The sequence below is a fragment of the Harpia harpyja genome, chromosome 14 (genome assembly GCF_026419915.1).
Source record: "Harpia harpyja isolate bHarHar1 chromosome 14, bHarHar1 primary haplotype, whole genome shotgun sequence".
Classification (NCBI taxonomy): domain Eukaryota; kingdom Metazoa; phylum Chordata; class Aves; order Accipitriformes; family Accipitridae; genus Harpia; species Harpia harpyja.
Genome location: NC_068953.1, coordinates 13,359,314 through 13,375,741, shown reverse-complemented (window position 1 = coordinate 13,375,741; position 16,428 = coordinate 13,359,314). Strand labels below are relative to the sequence as shown.

General features: G+C 48.6%; 1 protein-coding gene across 1 annotated transcript in view; it reads left to right on the top strand.

The window, feature by feature from the left end:
• DNAH9 (dynein axonemal heavy chain 9) overlaps positions 1 to 16,428 on the top strand; it is a 210,216-nt gene that overhangs the window by 2,626 nt on the left and 191,162 nt on the right. The window contains exons 2-10 of the mRNA XM_052808369.1: positions 685 to 881; positions 3,476 to 3,634; positions 4,410 to 4,540; positions 6,982 to 7,193; positions 7,984 to 8,217; positions 11,036 to 11,203; positions 13,440 to 13,556; positions 14,495 to 14,645; positions 15,682 to 15,796. Of these exons, the coding sequence (XP_052664329.1) occupies positions 685 to 881; positions 3,476 to 3,634; positions 4,410 to 4,540; positions 6,982 to 7,193; positions 7,984 to 8,217; positions 11,036 to 11,203; positions 13,440 to 13,556; positions 14,495 to 14,645; positions 15,682 to 15,796 (1,484 nt within the window). The remainder of the gene's footprint in view (positions 1 to 684; positions 882 to 3,475; positions 3,635 to 4,409; positions 4,541 to 6,981; positions 7,194 to 7,983; positions 8,218 to 11,035; positions 11,204 to 13,439; positions 13,557 to 14,494; positions 14,646 to 15,681; positions 15,797 to 16,428) is intronic.

Sequence of the window (16,428 nt, the reverse complement as noted above, 5' to 3'; positions counted from 1 at the left end):
AGCCCAGCCGTGAGACCCCACACTGTTGGGTCAGTACAAACCCTGGGAACTTTCACTGATAAAGACAGAAATCATATTTAGTGGGCTGCAACTTTGGAAAATAACCTAAAAAGTGGCTGTGCTCAAGACCTGCAGTACAGTTTGGATGGGGACCTAGGGGACCCTCACCAACAGTAGATCCCAGGAGGTACAAGAAGACCTTCCCTTTCAGCGCACTGGGGATTGCCATCAAGGGACAGCCTGTGGGTTCAGCCCAGCCCTGCTAGTCTTGAAAGGCTGCCCGAAGCCTGTGACCCTGCCTGCCTCCCCTGCCCACTGGCAGTGAAATGGGGAGCAAGCACCAGGAGGTGTTGTGAGGGCAAGGGGACAAGAGCCTGTGGAGCTGTCTCTAGTTGCAGGTTTGAGAGGCTGGGAGAGCCTGAGGACGGGGCTGCTCGCTTTGTCTGCTGGTTTCCACCCTTCTCAGCTGCTTGGATTTGGGGAAGAGGGTGTACTAGTATACAAAGTGGGCCTGTAGAGAGGCCCAATCATCATCTGCCCTTGTTTCACATAGGCAGGGAACTGCTTGAGACAGCAATAATATGGGTCTCCAGGCTTGGCGAAGCAAGGACCTCGGAGCCTGGTGGCCTGTCCATCTCCTGCAGCACTTGTTTCTCCATTGCTGTTTCATGACTCCTGCTATAGGTGATTGTGCCCATCCTGACAAACCAGAAGAACCATCAGGGCTGGCCACAAGTGGTGTCACAAGACATTATGCGTCATGTCCACAGCCTAAAAAGTACTGTTTTCATGGTTGTTGGCCAAGTAAAGGGCAAGACCTTGCTGCCTCTTCCAGCTGGCTTGGAGAGAATTGAGGACATTGATCTGGAAAACAAGAAATCGTGAGTACCAACCCTGGCTCTCTGCTGGGTTTTCTCCTGCTGATGCATGTGCTGTGTCTTCTAGAGATCCTCCTCCCCAATCATGGGCACTCTTCTTGCTCCCTGTCATCTGCTGCTTTTTCAGACTGCCAAGATGAGTGTATTTTGCTCTACCTGCTCTCTAGTTTATGGGCTCTGTCTTTGGGGACTGTACAATAGTACAGGCAGGAAAAACTCAGAAAGTGCAAAGGCATGTGGGCACACAGAGAAGCAATGAACTGCTTGGATCAGTGAGGAAAAAAAACCAAACCCTGTTGGCAAAACCTCTCCTGTTTTCCTGATGCCACTGAACGGGAAGGCAGGATTCTCTCTTTCTCTGGCTTCTGTCAAAGCATGCTCCCAAGGTGCACTGTTTAGAAGTTAAATTACTCACTTGTGAGTGATTCATGCTGCCTGCTTGGTCAGGACTATTCTGCCTCCCTTTAAAACTGGATTTGTCATGCAAAGGTACAGGAAAAAACACCTACAACTTCCTGCAAGCTCCTAAACTGTTCATGGTCCCGTAGAGAGATTTGGAACCCGTTGCATCTGTCCTCCTGGAGAAGTAGGGTGGCTTCCCAGACACCTGCTGCATTTCCTTGTGTTTCTCTTCAAGAAGTAAAGGAATGACTTTGATAATTTTGGTTCTCTCCATTCAGAGTTAGAGCTCCCTGGTTGCTGTCATGATTTTGAAGTTCATTTACAATCCTTGAGGGATAATCCCCAGGAAAGCCACCCCAGATTTTCTGACTAGTTAGAATCATAGAATAGAATCATAGAATCATTTAGGTTGGAAAAGACCCTTAAGATCATCAAGTGCAACCGTAAACCTAACACTGCCAAGTCCACCACTAAACCACATCCCTAAGCGCCACATCAACACGTCTTTTAACTACCTCCAGGGATGGTGAATCAACCACTTCCCTGGGCAGCCTGTTCCAATACTTGACAACCCTTTCAGTGAAGAAATTTTTCCTACTATCCAATCTAAACCTCCCCTGGAACAACCTGAGGCTGTTTCCTCTTGTCCTATCACTTGTTACCTGGGAGAATAGACCGACTCCCACCTCACTACAATCTCCTTTCAAGTAGTTGTAGAGAGTGATAAGGTCTCCCCTCAGCCTCCTTTTCTCCAGGCTAAACAACCCCAGTTCCCTCAGCCACTCCTCATAAGACTTGTGCTCTAGACCCTTCACCAGCTTTCTTGCCCTTCTTTGGACACGCTCCAGCACCTCAATGTCTTTCCTGTAGTGAGGGGCCCAAAACTGAACACAGTACTCGAGGTGCAGCCTCACCAGTGCCCAGTACAGGGGAACAATCACGTCCCTGCTCCTGCTGGCCACGCTATTTCTGATACAAGCCAGGATGCCGTTGGCCTTCTTGGCCACCTGGGCACACTGCTGGCTCATAGCTGGCTGTCGACCAACACCCCCAGGTCCTTTTCCGCTGGGCAGCTTTCCAGCCACTCTTCCCCAAACCTGTGGTGTTGCATGGGGTTGTTGTGACTGAATTACAGGACCTGGCACTTGGCCTTGTTGAACCTCATACAATTGGCCTTGGCCCATCAGTCCAGCTGGTCCAGATCCCTCTGTAGAGCCTTCCTACCCTCAAGCAGATCAATGCTCCCGCCCAACTTGGTGTCTGCAAACTTACTGAGGGTGCACTCGATCCCCTTGTCTAGATCACTGGGCAGCCATGGGAGGCTGAGCCCCATGTGCAGCTGCTCTTTATCCTGCCAGATGTCCAGCAGTTGAAGAATCCCCATCCTTTGCTAGCTGATACGTCTGGCAGGGTGCTCATGTTGCAGCTGGGGGGAACTTCCACCTGGTCCTCCCAAGAAGCCAGGTTGGTGCCCAGAGCTGGGAGTGGAAGGAGTTTGACTGTTGCAGTGCTGTGAGCCTGGCCTAGTCCAAAATAACCGAGTCTGGAAGGTCCACAGAGGCATATGGATTCGCCCATCGTGTCATTGTCATGTCTGGGCTGTATGCTTGCACCTGTGGGACCTCAGGAGATGTGTTAGTAAGTGCAGTGGAATCAATCACTCCTTAGACAGGATGTGGTGCGGGTGGGATTGTGTGAGAAGTTACTGCTTCCAAGGCAATGGGGTGACCTGTCCTCAACATGCCAGGCCACTTTGTGTAGTTTCTTTCTGAATTAAGCAACTTAATGACTGTGGGGAGATAGATTAGATTCAGGGAGAACAGTACAGGGAGAGATAATCTTGCTGGAGGTATGGCTTTCCAGGTTAGACCCTGAACCCGAATGGATCTGATGCGACAGTGACTGGCTGTGCAGAGGTGGCAACTGGCTTTTCATTTCCACCATTCATTTTATGAACAATGTATTGTTGCCCACACTACTGCAGAGCTTCATCCATTTTCTCTACGGTGTAATTCCTGTATTAAAACAATGGCAAAATCTTATGGGTTTTGATTGTTTTGTGGTTTTGAAACATGAAGCTAGACTGTAGTCTGTAAAAATCCAGCTGCCTACAGGGTCATTTGAAGTAGATCCAATTGGACAATGCACATCAACAAGTGGAAAGCAATGTTAGCCATGTGGTTTGTTTCTTGCAGCCTGGAGCTGATAGATAAATCTCTTGTACATGCCACTGAGTCGGCCATCATAGATTGGAGCTACCAGATCCAGGGAGCACTGAAGAAAGAGTCTTCAGAGCCTCTCCTGCAAGGCAGCAACCCTAACCCGAAGGTGGAACTGGAGTTCTGGAAGAACAGGTACCCTGGGCAGCCTGGCCAGGGCATGGTGCTTGCTGGCATTGGTTTTGGGTGGAGGAAGAGTGCTGGTAACAGAGCTGCTCTTCTATGAGTTGAGAAGAGCAGGCTGCCTCGGGTTCATATAAAGACTTGAGCTAAGGAAAATTGCTCCCGCACATAAAATAATCATGATCTGCAAAGTGTCTGGGAGGTAACTGGGCAGCTAGCTGTGTTTTAACTTAGCCCCAGCACAGGGGCTACACCTCAAGGGAATTTTTTTGGAAATGCTCTTTCTGTCACTGTTCACTAGGAACCAGCCACAGGAGTAAGAGCTGATGGACACCTTCTGTAGGGCCTTTTGGAAATGGTGCACCTCAGCTGCCTGCTGCTGTTCATCTGCCGATGCCAGAGGGGGTTTAGATGCTCAGGAGCCAGGGAGTGGAATTTCCTCCTGCCCTTTGAGAACCTTTGTGCCATGTTGGTTTGGGCTGACTCGGCAGAACCCTGCCTGCTGGAGAGCTGTTGCTAATGCCTGCAGAAACACCTGATGGCTTCTTTCAGCAGTGTCCTGCCAGTGACAGAGCTGCTGTCATGCTGAACCCCAGCAGCGTCTATCTGTCCTGTAGGGTTTGTCCATGCCTCCTGCAGGAGCTTCCTCCCATTTCTTTTCACTGTTGGGACTCAGTCCGTGTGTAGCTGGAGGAAATCCTGAATCAGGCCCAGGCGAAATGGATGGTGTGGGCGGACAGCTGATGCTGTCCCAGTGTGGGCTTGTAATGTGTCTTGGTTGCTGTAGGTGTGATGACCTGGAATGCATTTACGATCAGCTGAGAACAAGGAAGGTGAGGAACATGATGGAGGTGCTGGAGAGAGTTGAGAGCAGCTACGTCCCGGCCTTCAAAGCTATGCTCATGGATGTTGAAGCAGGTGAGATGCTGGGGCAACTTCACCCTAGTGCTGACTTCTGGCCTTTGTTCATAGCCTGGTTTTACTGGTTTCAAGACCAATGTGGCTGTAATGGCACTGGTCATTTGGAGTTTGCTGTGACTGTGGGGACCGCCACCTTGTTTCTGGACCTCCTTCTGGTTCATGGAGTGAAACTGGGCTGCTTGTACTTGATCTGATGCTTTTGTTTCCAGGCTGGGACAAGCATGATCACTGGTCTGTTGAGCCAGACCCTTCCCAAAGGTCGGGGTGAGTGGATTTGGGAATTCACTCTACTGTAATAAAGCATTTGCATTATCCAGCAGGACTCACCCCAGCTTTCACCAGCTCCTCTGGTATCAGTCTGCAGGAAGGGGGGTTCAGAATAACAGGACAGATCTTGTAGTTAACTGAAACAACTTTGCTAAACTGCTATTTCCCAGGCTTTGGCCACTGCGACCCGAACCTCCTTGCTAAAGGATGGGGACCTTTGAGCATGAGGATTTCAAGGCCTCTGATGAAAGCAGGCAGGTGTTGTCACCTGTGTCACACCACAGGAAAGCAGGGTCTCTGCAGTTGTGCAGAAATCCAGACAGAGCTGGGCGGAGGCAGAGCTCTGCATCCTGCGTTGTAGCAGTGTGGTGGGGAGGTCTGTTACCTGTGGAGGGGCTGCAGCATGGGAGTGAGAGTGATGCACAGGGAGCATGGCCTCCTGTCCCACAGTCTGTCCACATCCCCATCCAGTAACGTCCTCCCAGGGTTGCAAGGGCTGGCCAGCTCGCAGCTATCCTGGCCAGCCCACAGCTTTCCTGGCCACCTTGTCAGGGAGATTGTTGCAAGGATGCCAGTGGGATGGGTGACCTGTAGGTGGTGGTGTGCAACAGCAGATCTGCCTTCTCCTCTCCCTGATTTTGCCAATCTGGCATAATGCAGTAAGACAACAGAGCTTTGAGCAGAAAAAATGACAAGTTTGCATTTCCCAGTTTAGGGAATTAAAGACCTTTTTTTTTTTCATTCATAAGAAGACATATAAGAAAGGATTATTTTTTGCCTGTAGGTGAAGCAAAAGTCTACCTTAAGAAATGCAGCCTTCTTGAATCAAGCACCATCTTTTTTTCTGGTGAACTTTGCTTAGGGGAGTTCAGTCCAGCCAAAGGAAACACTGCAAATTCCCCTCCATAGTGAAAAACAGTGTAGTCCTGCTGCCCCATCCCCTGTGGACCAATATAGCTGACCCTCTATGTCCATCTTCAACCCGGCTGCTCCCTGGCAAGACAAAACCATTCAGACTTTGCTAGCTATGTATATGCTGACAGATAATGCTGTTCTTCACCTCTTCACATGGAAACATTTAATCTTTTAAGGAACTTTGTCACACTCTATACTGTGCAATTTATACGGGCTAGAGAAACATGCCTTATATAAAGAGCCAAGAGTTCATTGACTAATTAATGCTTCAAAGGTCTAATCAAAATACAACAAATACTTGGTTTTAATCCAGTTACAGCAATAATAACCCTAACTGGATAATTTGGACTAAACCCTAACTGGATAATTTGGACTGTAATTGTTAATTTCCGTTACAACGCAGTTCAGATTTTTATGCACCTGCTTTTAAGTCTCTGCCCTTTTCCCTGGTATTGTGCCCTCCCTGCTGATGTGGTGGCGTGGCTGTTGTCTGTCTTTGCTGGGAGGGTAATGTTGATAGTGGGAGTTTCTTCTTCTTTGGTCTTGGGTGTTGGGGGTTATTTTTATAGGCATTCAACCACCTCCATCACTTCTCTTCTTGTTGGTCCACAGGTTTAATTGCACAACAATCACCTGGTTTTATTAATGCTTGCACTCTGGGATAATTCTTCACAGTAAAACCACACAGCTGTACAAAGCTAAGCTAAAGCTTTCAACTAGTCAGACATTAGTAACTTTGCTGTTGACAGGTTTGCTGTTGCAGCCAGAACAAGTGGGACCATGATCATCTGCCCACTGGGCAAGGGGCTGCTGTAGCCAAACCTGAGCTAAAATGAGCTCAGGCCAAGACCTGTGATGCTATATAGCCTGTGATGCTATATAGCCTGCAATGCTATGTAGCAAGGCCTGTAGCCTGCTCATAGCAGTGGCAGTACTGTATTTTCAGTGCTGCTGGGCATGTTCCCTGCAGCTCATTTACCAGTTGTGGACTCAGCTTCTGCAGAAAGCCCTGTCCCAGCTCCCTGTCCCTTGCCATCATGTCAGCTTATTTCCTGCATTGGTTACTGCCATAGCTGAGCAATGTTCAAGGGTGAGCAATCTTTAGCACACAGGTAGGTGAGTGTGCTTTGTGCTTGTCAGGACTGTTTGTTTTCCCAGGCACCTTTCCATCCGGCGAGGTGAGGCCAGCATCCAACTTGTAACCCAACGCACCACAGCTTGGTGGATCTTACCACTTCTCCCATCTCTTAACACAGCTTTGACTGAAGCTCAGGACATTCACCTGCACCTGACACCCCTCAAGCGCCACTTAGAAGACATAGAGACAGTTGAGTTCAGTGAGGTGAAGCCTTTCCTGGTCCCTCTGCTCCATGTGGTGTGTTTGGTCTGGGTCACCTCCAAGCACTACAATGTGCCCGTGCGGATAGTAGTGCTGCTCCAGGAAATCTGCAACCTACTCATTCAGCAGGTGTGTGGTCGTGATGCCTGTGTTTGCCAAGGTATTGTGGTTTAACCCCAGCCGGCAACTAAGCACCATGCAGCCACTCACTCACCTCCCTCACAGTGGGATGGGGGAGAGAATCAGAAGGGTAAAAGTGAGAAAACTCGTGGATTGAGATAAAGACAGTTTAATAGGTAAAGCAAAAGCCACACAAGCAAGCAAAGCAAAACCAGGAATTCATTCACTACTTCCCATCGGCAAGCAGGTGTTCAGGCATCTCCAGGAAAGCAGGGCTCCATCGCGCTTAATGGTTTTGTGGGAAGGCAAAACACCGTAACTCTGAATGTCCTCCATTCCTTCTTCCCCCAGCTTTATATACTGAGCATGACGTCATATGGTCTGGAATGTCCCTTGGGTCGGTTGGGGTCAGCTGTCCCAGCTGTGTGCCCTCCCAACTTCTTGTGCACCCCCAGTCTCCTCACTGGTGGGGTGGGGTGAGAAGCATAAAAGACCTTGGCTCTGTGTAAGCACTGCTCAGCAGTAACGAAAACATCTTGGCATTATCAACACTGTTTTCAGCACAGATCCAAAACATAGCCCCATACTAGCTACTATGAAGAAAATTAACTCTATCCCAGCCAAAACCAGCACACAAAGGAACTTTTTTTTATGAAAGTCCCCTCTCTCCTCCTTTCCCGTCCTCCCCTGGCAAAGTGATTCTTAACTTGAGAAGTAAGTTCAAACATGTTCAGTGCAAGAAGTCACTGTTTTCTATGATGGCAGAAGTGACCTCTCAGGTGTGATTTTGCTCTTCCAGGCCCTGGTGTACCTGTCTCCAGAAGACCTTCTGAAAGGGGAGATGGAAGAGAGCCTGGGCAAGGTGCAAATGGTGCTTGGCATCCTGAATGCATTCAAAGGGGCATTTGAGGAGAGAAGGGAAAAACTGCACACATATTATGAATCAGGCCAAGAAGTGAGGGAGTGGGACTTCCACGCCATGATGGTGTTTGCAAGGCTGGACAGCTTCCTGAAGAGACTGGAGGTGGTGGAGGTGAGACTGTGGTCTTGAAAAATATTGCAAGCCTTCAGGAGAGCTCTGTAGCCATGAACTCACTTGCTGGCATCTTCCCTTCCTATAACTTCACCTGATGCCAGGGGATGAGGCTGCTCTTTTTGCTGTTAGGTCTTCTGCTACAGCAAGGCTAGGACCCTTTTTTACCACGTCCTGCTTGGTGCACGTGTAAGATACACAGTTGTGTCCTTCTGGTCAGGTTGGTAGGTGTGTCATTGTTCCCAAGAGTCCCTTTGGACTCCTTGCTCCTGTTGGGGCAGGGGAATGGGAATTACTGGGGGCTGTGGTTTGCACAGCTGTAAATAAAGCAATATAATCTCCTAGTCCTCCTGCTGCCATCAGAGACACCCCAGAGCTGGGTCCTGTCTGACTTGGAGAGGCCACATGCTCACCTTGTGGCTGGGCACCACATGGCTGTGCCACATGGGCCTGGGAAGGAGTGGGGACATGTTCCTCACCAGGTCATCCCTTCATGTCCCAATGATCTGTCCAGCTGGGGTACTGTGGCTCAGGGGTATCCCTGTTTGCCAAGGCTTGTCACTGTGAGATGATCATCTGAGGCAGGGACATCTGGTGTCACGAGTCCCATTGTCCCTCAGCTCCCAGCATGGCTGAGGGCTCCTCGAGCCGGAGGGGATGTTATTCTGCAGAGAGCAGGTCTGAATGTGTGGGGGCAGCCCCATGTATATGAGCGCTCTCCATGCTCTCCTTGTCAGGTGGCTGCGTCTGGAGACCACAGACATACAGACATTGTATATACCTCTTATCTCTCGTGTGGTTAACAGCACACATTCATCTGCTATCCACACACTTCTGAAATGAATCTCTGTTTATCATTGCCACGTTCCTGGTGTGTAGAATCGGATGTGCACTGTACCAGCTGCTGGCAGTTGCCTATTCAAAGGAAGGTCTGTGTTGTTTTTCTCTTTCTCTTGTTTTCTGCAGTGGAACAGAAGTTTTTACTGGTTTAAACACACTGTATAACTTTATGCATTCTTTCATTAACTATGTTGAAAACCACTATGACTGATGTCTATTTTAAAACTATTCATAATGATGGTTTCCAATAGGATTCAGTGTGCAGTTAACCAAATCATGCTGGCCAGTGTAGAGAGGAATATAAGTAGACTCAGGAGTAACTGCAGGTCATTGTGAGAACAGTATGAGTGACAGTAATTATGCACTATCACTCTGCAAAGGCTCTGGGCACTGATTGCTCATTGTTTGGGTACTATGGATGTAGGCTACAGAAAAAAGCCAGAGGTTTTGAGCTACACATGCTTTTTGGCCGGTGCCCGTGTCCTCCTTCCCTGTATGTCCCACCCTCCCTGCGGTCAGAGGCCTGTGGAGTGAGCTGTAAAATAATAATTAAAAGCATAGCGCACACCAGCCTGTTAATGAGGAAAGCTTCTGCCTCTCCCCATCCCAATCCCCCCTCCCCCTTCTTTTCAAGCAACCTTGCAAGACAAAGCAAGGAGCAGCTGTTATTTCTATGTTATTTTTGCCTTACAAGGTATTTGTTGAAGTGAATGTGCTCTTACTAAATAGCATGTCAGCATTTGTTTTTGAAATTCATAAAAGCTGCAATTGTGCTGATGCACGGGTAGCCCATGAACACGTGGAGAGAGAAGTGGCTCTTTCCCCTGGTTCATCTCACAGTTTTGCATTGCATATCTGTTGTAAAGCCTGCTGCCTGGCTGGGGAGGCTCTCTGCTCGCACCCTTTTCTCTCAGAAATGCGGGAGGTTCTCAAAGCAGTGGTTGTTTAGCTGTCAGGGACCTGTGAGCAGTTGTCCCCCTGGCTGGAAGCTGTTCCTGATAAGCCTGACCATGGCAGGAACTGTAAGCGTGCGGCATCTCCCCATCTCTGCCTGGAGCATCATGGGGTGGCACCGAAGCCTGGTGATGCCTCAGCGCAGCATGGGATGCTCTGGGCCATGGGCTGTGTCCTGGGCTGTGACCCATTTGGCAGCCCCTGCCTGAGAGGCACTGGCACTGGCTAAGTGCCATCTGTTTGGGGGTGAAGCTCTGTACCTGCTTAGCTCTGCTTTCGGGGTTGTCCCCTGAGCTCAGTGTGAGCAGGACAGCTGCCAGCACATTCCTGTGCTTGAGATCAGCACATTTCTCCTGGTCCTCTGAGACAACAGACATTCAACCAGCCCTTGCTTAGCCCTACCAAAAGAGATGGATGAGGTGGGGTGGTGGCAGGGCTGCCCAGTGCTGCTGCCATAGCTGGTTGAGAGGGGCATTTTCCTGAGAGGTGGCACCATGGGGGCAGGCCATACCAGGATGCAGAGAATGGGAAGGGAAGAACCCATATTCCCATCTCAGCAGAGCAGGCCAGCTGGGCAGGGCCAGTAACATCCACTTGGATGCATGGAGGTTTGACTGAGCAGGAGCTTTGGACAGTTCAGGTACCTGTGAACGTCAGAGGTCTCTTCTTGGTTAATACCTCTAAAATTGGGATTCTTAGCTATGCTGGATGACATATCAGGGTCTCATATGTTGCTTTGGATCTGTCCTCTAAATACCCTTAAAAGCAATTTTACAGTTGGCATAGTATTTCTAGTGGCATCAGCAGGTCCCACTAGGGAGGGACGTGTTATGAGCAGCCACTGATGCCCAGGACAGGTAGGATCTGGCTCCCCTTTCCCATTTGTGCCACTCAGCTTGAGCACCAGCAGGGTGCTTGGGGAGGTCCTTTGGCATAACAGCAAGCACAGCTCTGTGTTGTGACAGCTGTTGTCATCTTCATTTGTCAACATCCTAACCTGTGCGTGCCTCCATTGACTTTGCAGGATCTCCTGGCAACTGCCCTGGACCTGATGAAGCTGGAGAAGATCGAGTTCAGCGGGATTAAAGGGAAGGCCCTGGGCCAGCAGGTGCTGGACATGTATGAAGAATTCCAAGAGGCATACAAAGTGTTTGCAGAGCGAACCTATGACTGCCTCGAGCTGACTAACATGGTAGGTGGGACCAGCTTGTGGGAACGCCAGCAACATGTGCATGTTTCCAAAGCAGCAGCTTCCTCTGCGATGAAGCCTTGGCTCACGTGCAGTCCTGCTGACTTCTTCCCAGCTCCTTCCTCCTTTCATTATGATCTGATCTGTCACTGTAGGGAACAGGGAGCCGCTGGACTTTCCTGCAGAGATTTGGGAGTTCTTGCAGGTCTATATTTAGCATATCTTGCTAGTGCAGGACCTTAGACCAGTGCAGCTGGGAAACCTGGATTTCCATGCCTTTTACACAAACTTTCCCTGGACCTGGTGCTTGCTAGTGTATATGAGCTGTACCAACATCCACGTCTCTCTGCTTTCCTGCTCTTGGTGTCTAGCTCGCCTGATGAGGGCCAGCTCAGGTAATCTCTGGGGGTGTGTTTGCTCTTGTCTAGATGAATGCATGGCATCTAGTACTCTCAGAATTTAAGGACTCTGTATTTTATTATCAGTAGTGCTTTAGTTAAAGGAATATTCCCAGCCTTCTGGGTCATGGCTCAATGGCCATCCGGATCACAGATGCTCACAGTAGCATATGTCGTACAAGCAGGGCGGAGTGAACGTGCCATGGGCCTCCTTATTGTCTATTCAGAAACTCCTGCTCTTGGCTTTGACACCAAGCAGCATAGCCTGGGTGAGCTGTGAAGGAAGGGTGGGAATGGCATTTTTGAATGGGACTGTGTCCCACAGTTGTGTCTGATCTTAGAATATCTTTGACTTCTGCTGCTGCTTGTCCTGTTTGCCCTGGGGTCAGTTTCCTGTGTCTGGTGAGTGGGACGGGGTTAGGCCTGTCCACACATCTAGAGGAGGGAGTGCTACAACTGGAGTGGCCGTAGGGAAGCTCCATGGTGAGGAGCTCCACTCTCACACTGCTCATGGGGCAGCCATTCATGGAAGACATCCAAGTGGAGGGTAATCCTGGGGCAAAGTCCTCCCTCCAGCAGGCTCCTGCCTTGCTCCCTTCAAAAAGGGCCATGCTGGGGTGAAGGGTGGCTGGGCTGGCAGTGGGACACTGTCTGGTGTGGTGATGGGTGGCTTGTGCTTTGTTTCCTGTAGTTCCCGGTGCATTTCTGCAGTGGGTGGCACGTCCCCAGTGCTGCCTGGGAGGATCTTGCTGGAAAGCTGCTTGCTCCATGTCACCCCTCCTTCAGGAGGGAGGGCACAGAAAGAGTGGTGACGGTGGCTGTGCAGGAGCTGGCTTGGTTTCAGTGACCCCATGGCCTTTTGTGTGACTCTGAGTCATGCTTGTTCTTTCAGTGCTTGAGTTTTGCACCCTCTGTTACTTTTTAGAACCTTTTTTAGCTAAAACATGGCATCTAGTTCTACTGGAGCTCAGCAGTGATAATAGCAAAAGCTGTTGCCTTACGCTTTGTCCTTTCAGAAAAGAGACACATGGCCTAATTTTTAGTGCCTTTGTCCAAGCTAGGACAGAAGGACTGAAGTCTCCCAGTTTGTCAAGTTCAGTCTTTGATTTGGGTCCTTTTACCTGTAGGAAAACAAACCTAGATTTTGTTTATGAACTTCAAAGGATTTATTACAATTGGAGCAAGAAAAGCAGTGCCAGAAGATGATGGAAATTACAGAAACTGTCGAGGTTGGAAAGGACCTCTGGAGATCACCTAGTCCACCTCCCCAGCTCAAAGGAGGCTCAGCTAGAGCAAGACTGTGACCAGTCAGGTTAAATATCTCCAAGGTTGGATATGTCCAAGGGTGGAGACTCCACAACCTCTCTGGGCAACCTGTGCCAGTGTTTTGAAACTGCCTTTATTGTTACTGCACTTACAGCCAGTTCATGATCAAAACCACAGGCTTGATTTGGCTTGAAAGTAGATTGGATTTGGAACTCAGCAGGTGCATCTGTGGGTTTTCTGGATGATGGTGTGGTCTTCAGGCCAAGCTGGGGGGGAGAGGGCACGGAAATAGTCCATCTTGCCCCTAGGCTGAAGTTAGTGCTCGTTGGACTGTGGAAAGCCCTCAGGACCAAAGGATCCATCACAGAGGGCTGTGATCTCAGCTGTGGGACAGTACAGAAATGTCCTCAGGCTCCATGGGGCTTTGCCGTGCTACAGTGGCTGAAGGTTGGCCAGAGGAGTGGTTTAATTCATGGTGAATAAAAAGAGGACAGATCTCTGGATCAGGAAGCTGCAGGTACCTTCCTGGTGCAGTCTCTTGCAGCCTCACAGCTCGCTGCTTTGCCTTCCCACAGGAGTTTGAGCAAGACGCCTTTGATTTCCAGCAGAAAGTAGAAGACATCGACCGGCGGCTGGGCAGTGTTTTCATCCAGGCTTTCGATGATGCCTCGGACTTGGAGCACACCTTCAAGGTTTGTTTGTCACATCCCATCTGTTTTGTAGAAGGGAAATCAGGGCACCTATGATTTGCCTCAGTGGGAATCACACAGAGGAGGCTAGACAGTGCTGTAGCTACAGGCACACAGGGCTGGTGTTTGCTGATGGGAATAGATAATGGGACAATGAGACTCGTAGCTTTTCAGCTGGTCTTGGTTAGTGATGCTCATGCTTGTGGGTCCCTTGCAAACTGTCAAGCCATGGAGCTGGCAGCCGTGTGTTTGCTGAAAGCTTTGGGAGTATTTCTGCTCTTCCCATTAAGACATAAACAGAATAGACCTTTGTTCAGTTTTACAAAGAGTAGTCAAAGAAATTATTCAAATCAGGCTTTCGGATGCCAGGAGTTTCACTTGTGTGTCTGTGAGCTGGAGGAAATTATGATTTTTCTAGGATTTTCTGGTTAGAACTGTGGTTAAAAGCCAGGCGACTATTGTTAATATCAATTTGTTAATATTGTTAATACATGGGAGTATTTCAATTTTGGAAACTCGGGTTTTCTAGAAACAAGGCTGTTTTGTTGACCAATTAATGTCTTGCAGAAAAAGTAAATGGTATTTTCTGAAAAATTTCAATATAAGTGTTTGTAGAAAAGACTGTAGAAAGTGATAGTATTTTCTCTTTCTAAGGTTTTTGAAAAAATAGCAAATTTTGAAGCATTTGAAGAGTAACAGTTGGAATATGGTTCACCCACAGAGAAAGTATGAGCATCTCTGTAACAAAGGGAGGGACTACTTGGAAAAGCAGGGTAAAGGAAAGAAATTTCCCTTTTCCAAAGTTCCCATCAGTGCAGACATCTGGGCTAGTGAGGAAGATGAAGCATCTGGGCTAGTGAGGAAGAGCCCAGTGGGGCTCTCGCAGAAGTTGGGTTTGTGAATTTTTTCCCCTTTCTTTCCCTCCTTCTTCACCTCCACAGTTGCTGGACATGTTCGGGAGCCTTTTGGAGCGACCACTAATTGCTGCAGATGCTGCTGACAAATACTCTGTCCTCATCAGCATGTTCAACAGTGCCTTGGACCATGCTAGGCTGATCTATTCCAGGCACATCCAGGCAGAGCTGAAGCTCGGTGGGTGGCATGTGCTGAGTAAAATTGATTTTACAGGAAATTGGATTAAGATTAATTTTGCGGGGAAAACAATTTGCCTTTTCTAAGGAAACCAAAACTTCCCAAATTGCAAATGTTTTCAGCCTCTATAGCTGCTAGTGGAAATGGAAATGCCCGGGAAAGCTCTGTTCTTAGTATTAAAGCAAATAATCTGTTGTGGGGGAAAATATTCTTTTTTAAACGTGTATATGTGATATGTGATTGGGAATGAAGACACATGCTAAGCTTTTCCCCCAGCAAGGCTATGACAAGGGGTTTCTCTCCACACTTGTGTGCTGCCTTGAACACCCCATGGGACTTGCAAACCCGCTCATGTGCTCCGCAATATGAATTTATTGCGTTTCCCTTGTAATGCTGTAAATGCAAAGTATGCAAGTGGGACTTTGTAACCAAAAGTTTAACCAGCCTTTTCCAGGTTTATTATTTCTCACGAACGTTGGCACTGGAGGAATGGGTAGACTCGTGTCACATTATGAGGATTAGAGTGTGTCTTTTTGAACAGCAACCTGTTTACTTGCCTCAGAAAGACTGTACTGGAACCAGGCAAGTCCATAAGAGGCAGCACTGCTGGAACCAGTGCAGGTTAACAAAGGGAATGGAGAGATTAATGGAGGATGAATCCATCATTTGCTGTGAATTTGGGAGATGTTGTTCGGTGGGTGTGAGATAAGATGGTCAGAACTAGCTCCTGGTCAGAAATCCCTACCTCAGTGTTTGTAGGGAGCAGGGAATGCATCCCAGGTAAAGGATGCCTCTCTATCAGCTCTGTTTCTAATATATGCCAGGCTTCTGCTTTGATCTCAGGTCCTTATTCAAGGTCCATAGGCACTAGGAGACTTGCCCTGGTCACAGACCTACATCAGTGTAGCAGATGTTGGGTTTTAGGAAGAAGGCTGGGAAATCAGAGCAATTTTGTGCAGGTGAATTTCTGTTGGTGTATCTTTGGGGTTACAAGTGCAGTGTTCAATCAAATGCTGTTTAAATGTGCCCTCCCCAGGATCCCCCCCTGTGCACAAGAACATGCCACCGGTAGCTGGAGCGCTGGGCTGGGCTCAGGAGCTGCGAGCACGAATCCAGGTGCCATTTGGTCACTTCAGACACATCCCACATCTGTGCGTGTCTGTTCCAGCTAAGTTGCTTTATGACCATCTTGATATCTTTTCTCTAATCAATCTGATTTTCTTTCTGTGTTGAACATTATCCAATGGTTATAGCTGAAATAATTCTTAGTCAAAGAGGTGTAAAGTGATTTCACTGGTGCTATTCAGCTTCCCTGCGATCATTTTTCTTTAAGAAACTCATTAATTGGATTTGTTTTGAAGTGGTTAAGAGGCACAGTGGGATAGTACATAGGCTATTCAGCTTTCAGACGTAGTCCTAGGTTGCAATTGAAAGAGGTATTGGAACCTTTCCCACTACGATCCCACTCAGCATGTTCTCCAGGACATCCCTGGGAGCAGCCCAACCCTCGGCTGCAAGCCCCAGTTCTGGCATCATCCAAGCTGTGAATGGCAGAGAGGTGCTGGACTCGACTCATCTAAGATGGATTGATGGAGCTTAATTTCCAGGTTGGTGAACAGATGAGGACTTCTCTAGGCACTGACAGAAGACAACTTTCTCAGCATTAAACAAAGGAGCACTCTCCCAAGATCAAGGAAAGAAACTAGTGCTGGAATACTTATCACCTGAATGCTTGTTGTTATGGGTGGTCTTGGGAGAAGTGTGGCCCCACACTTGCAGCTGC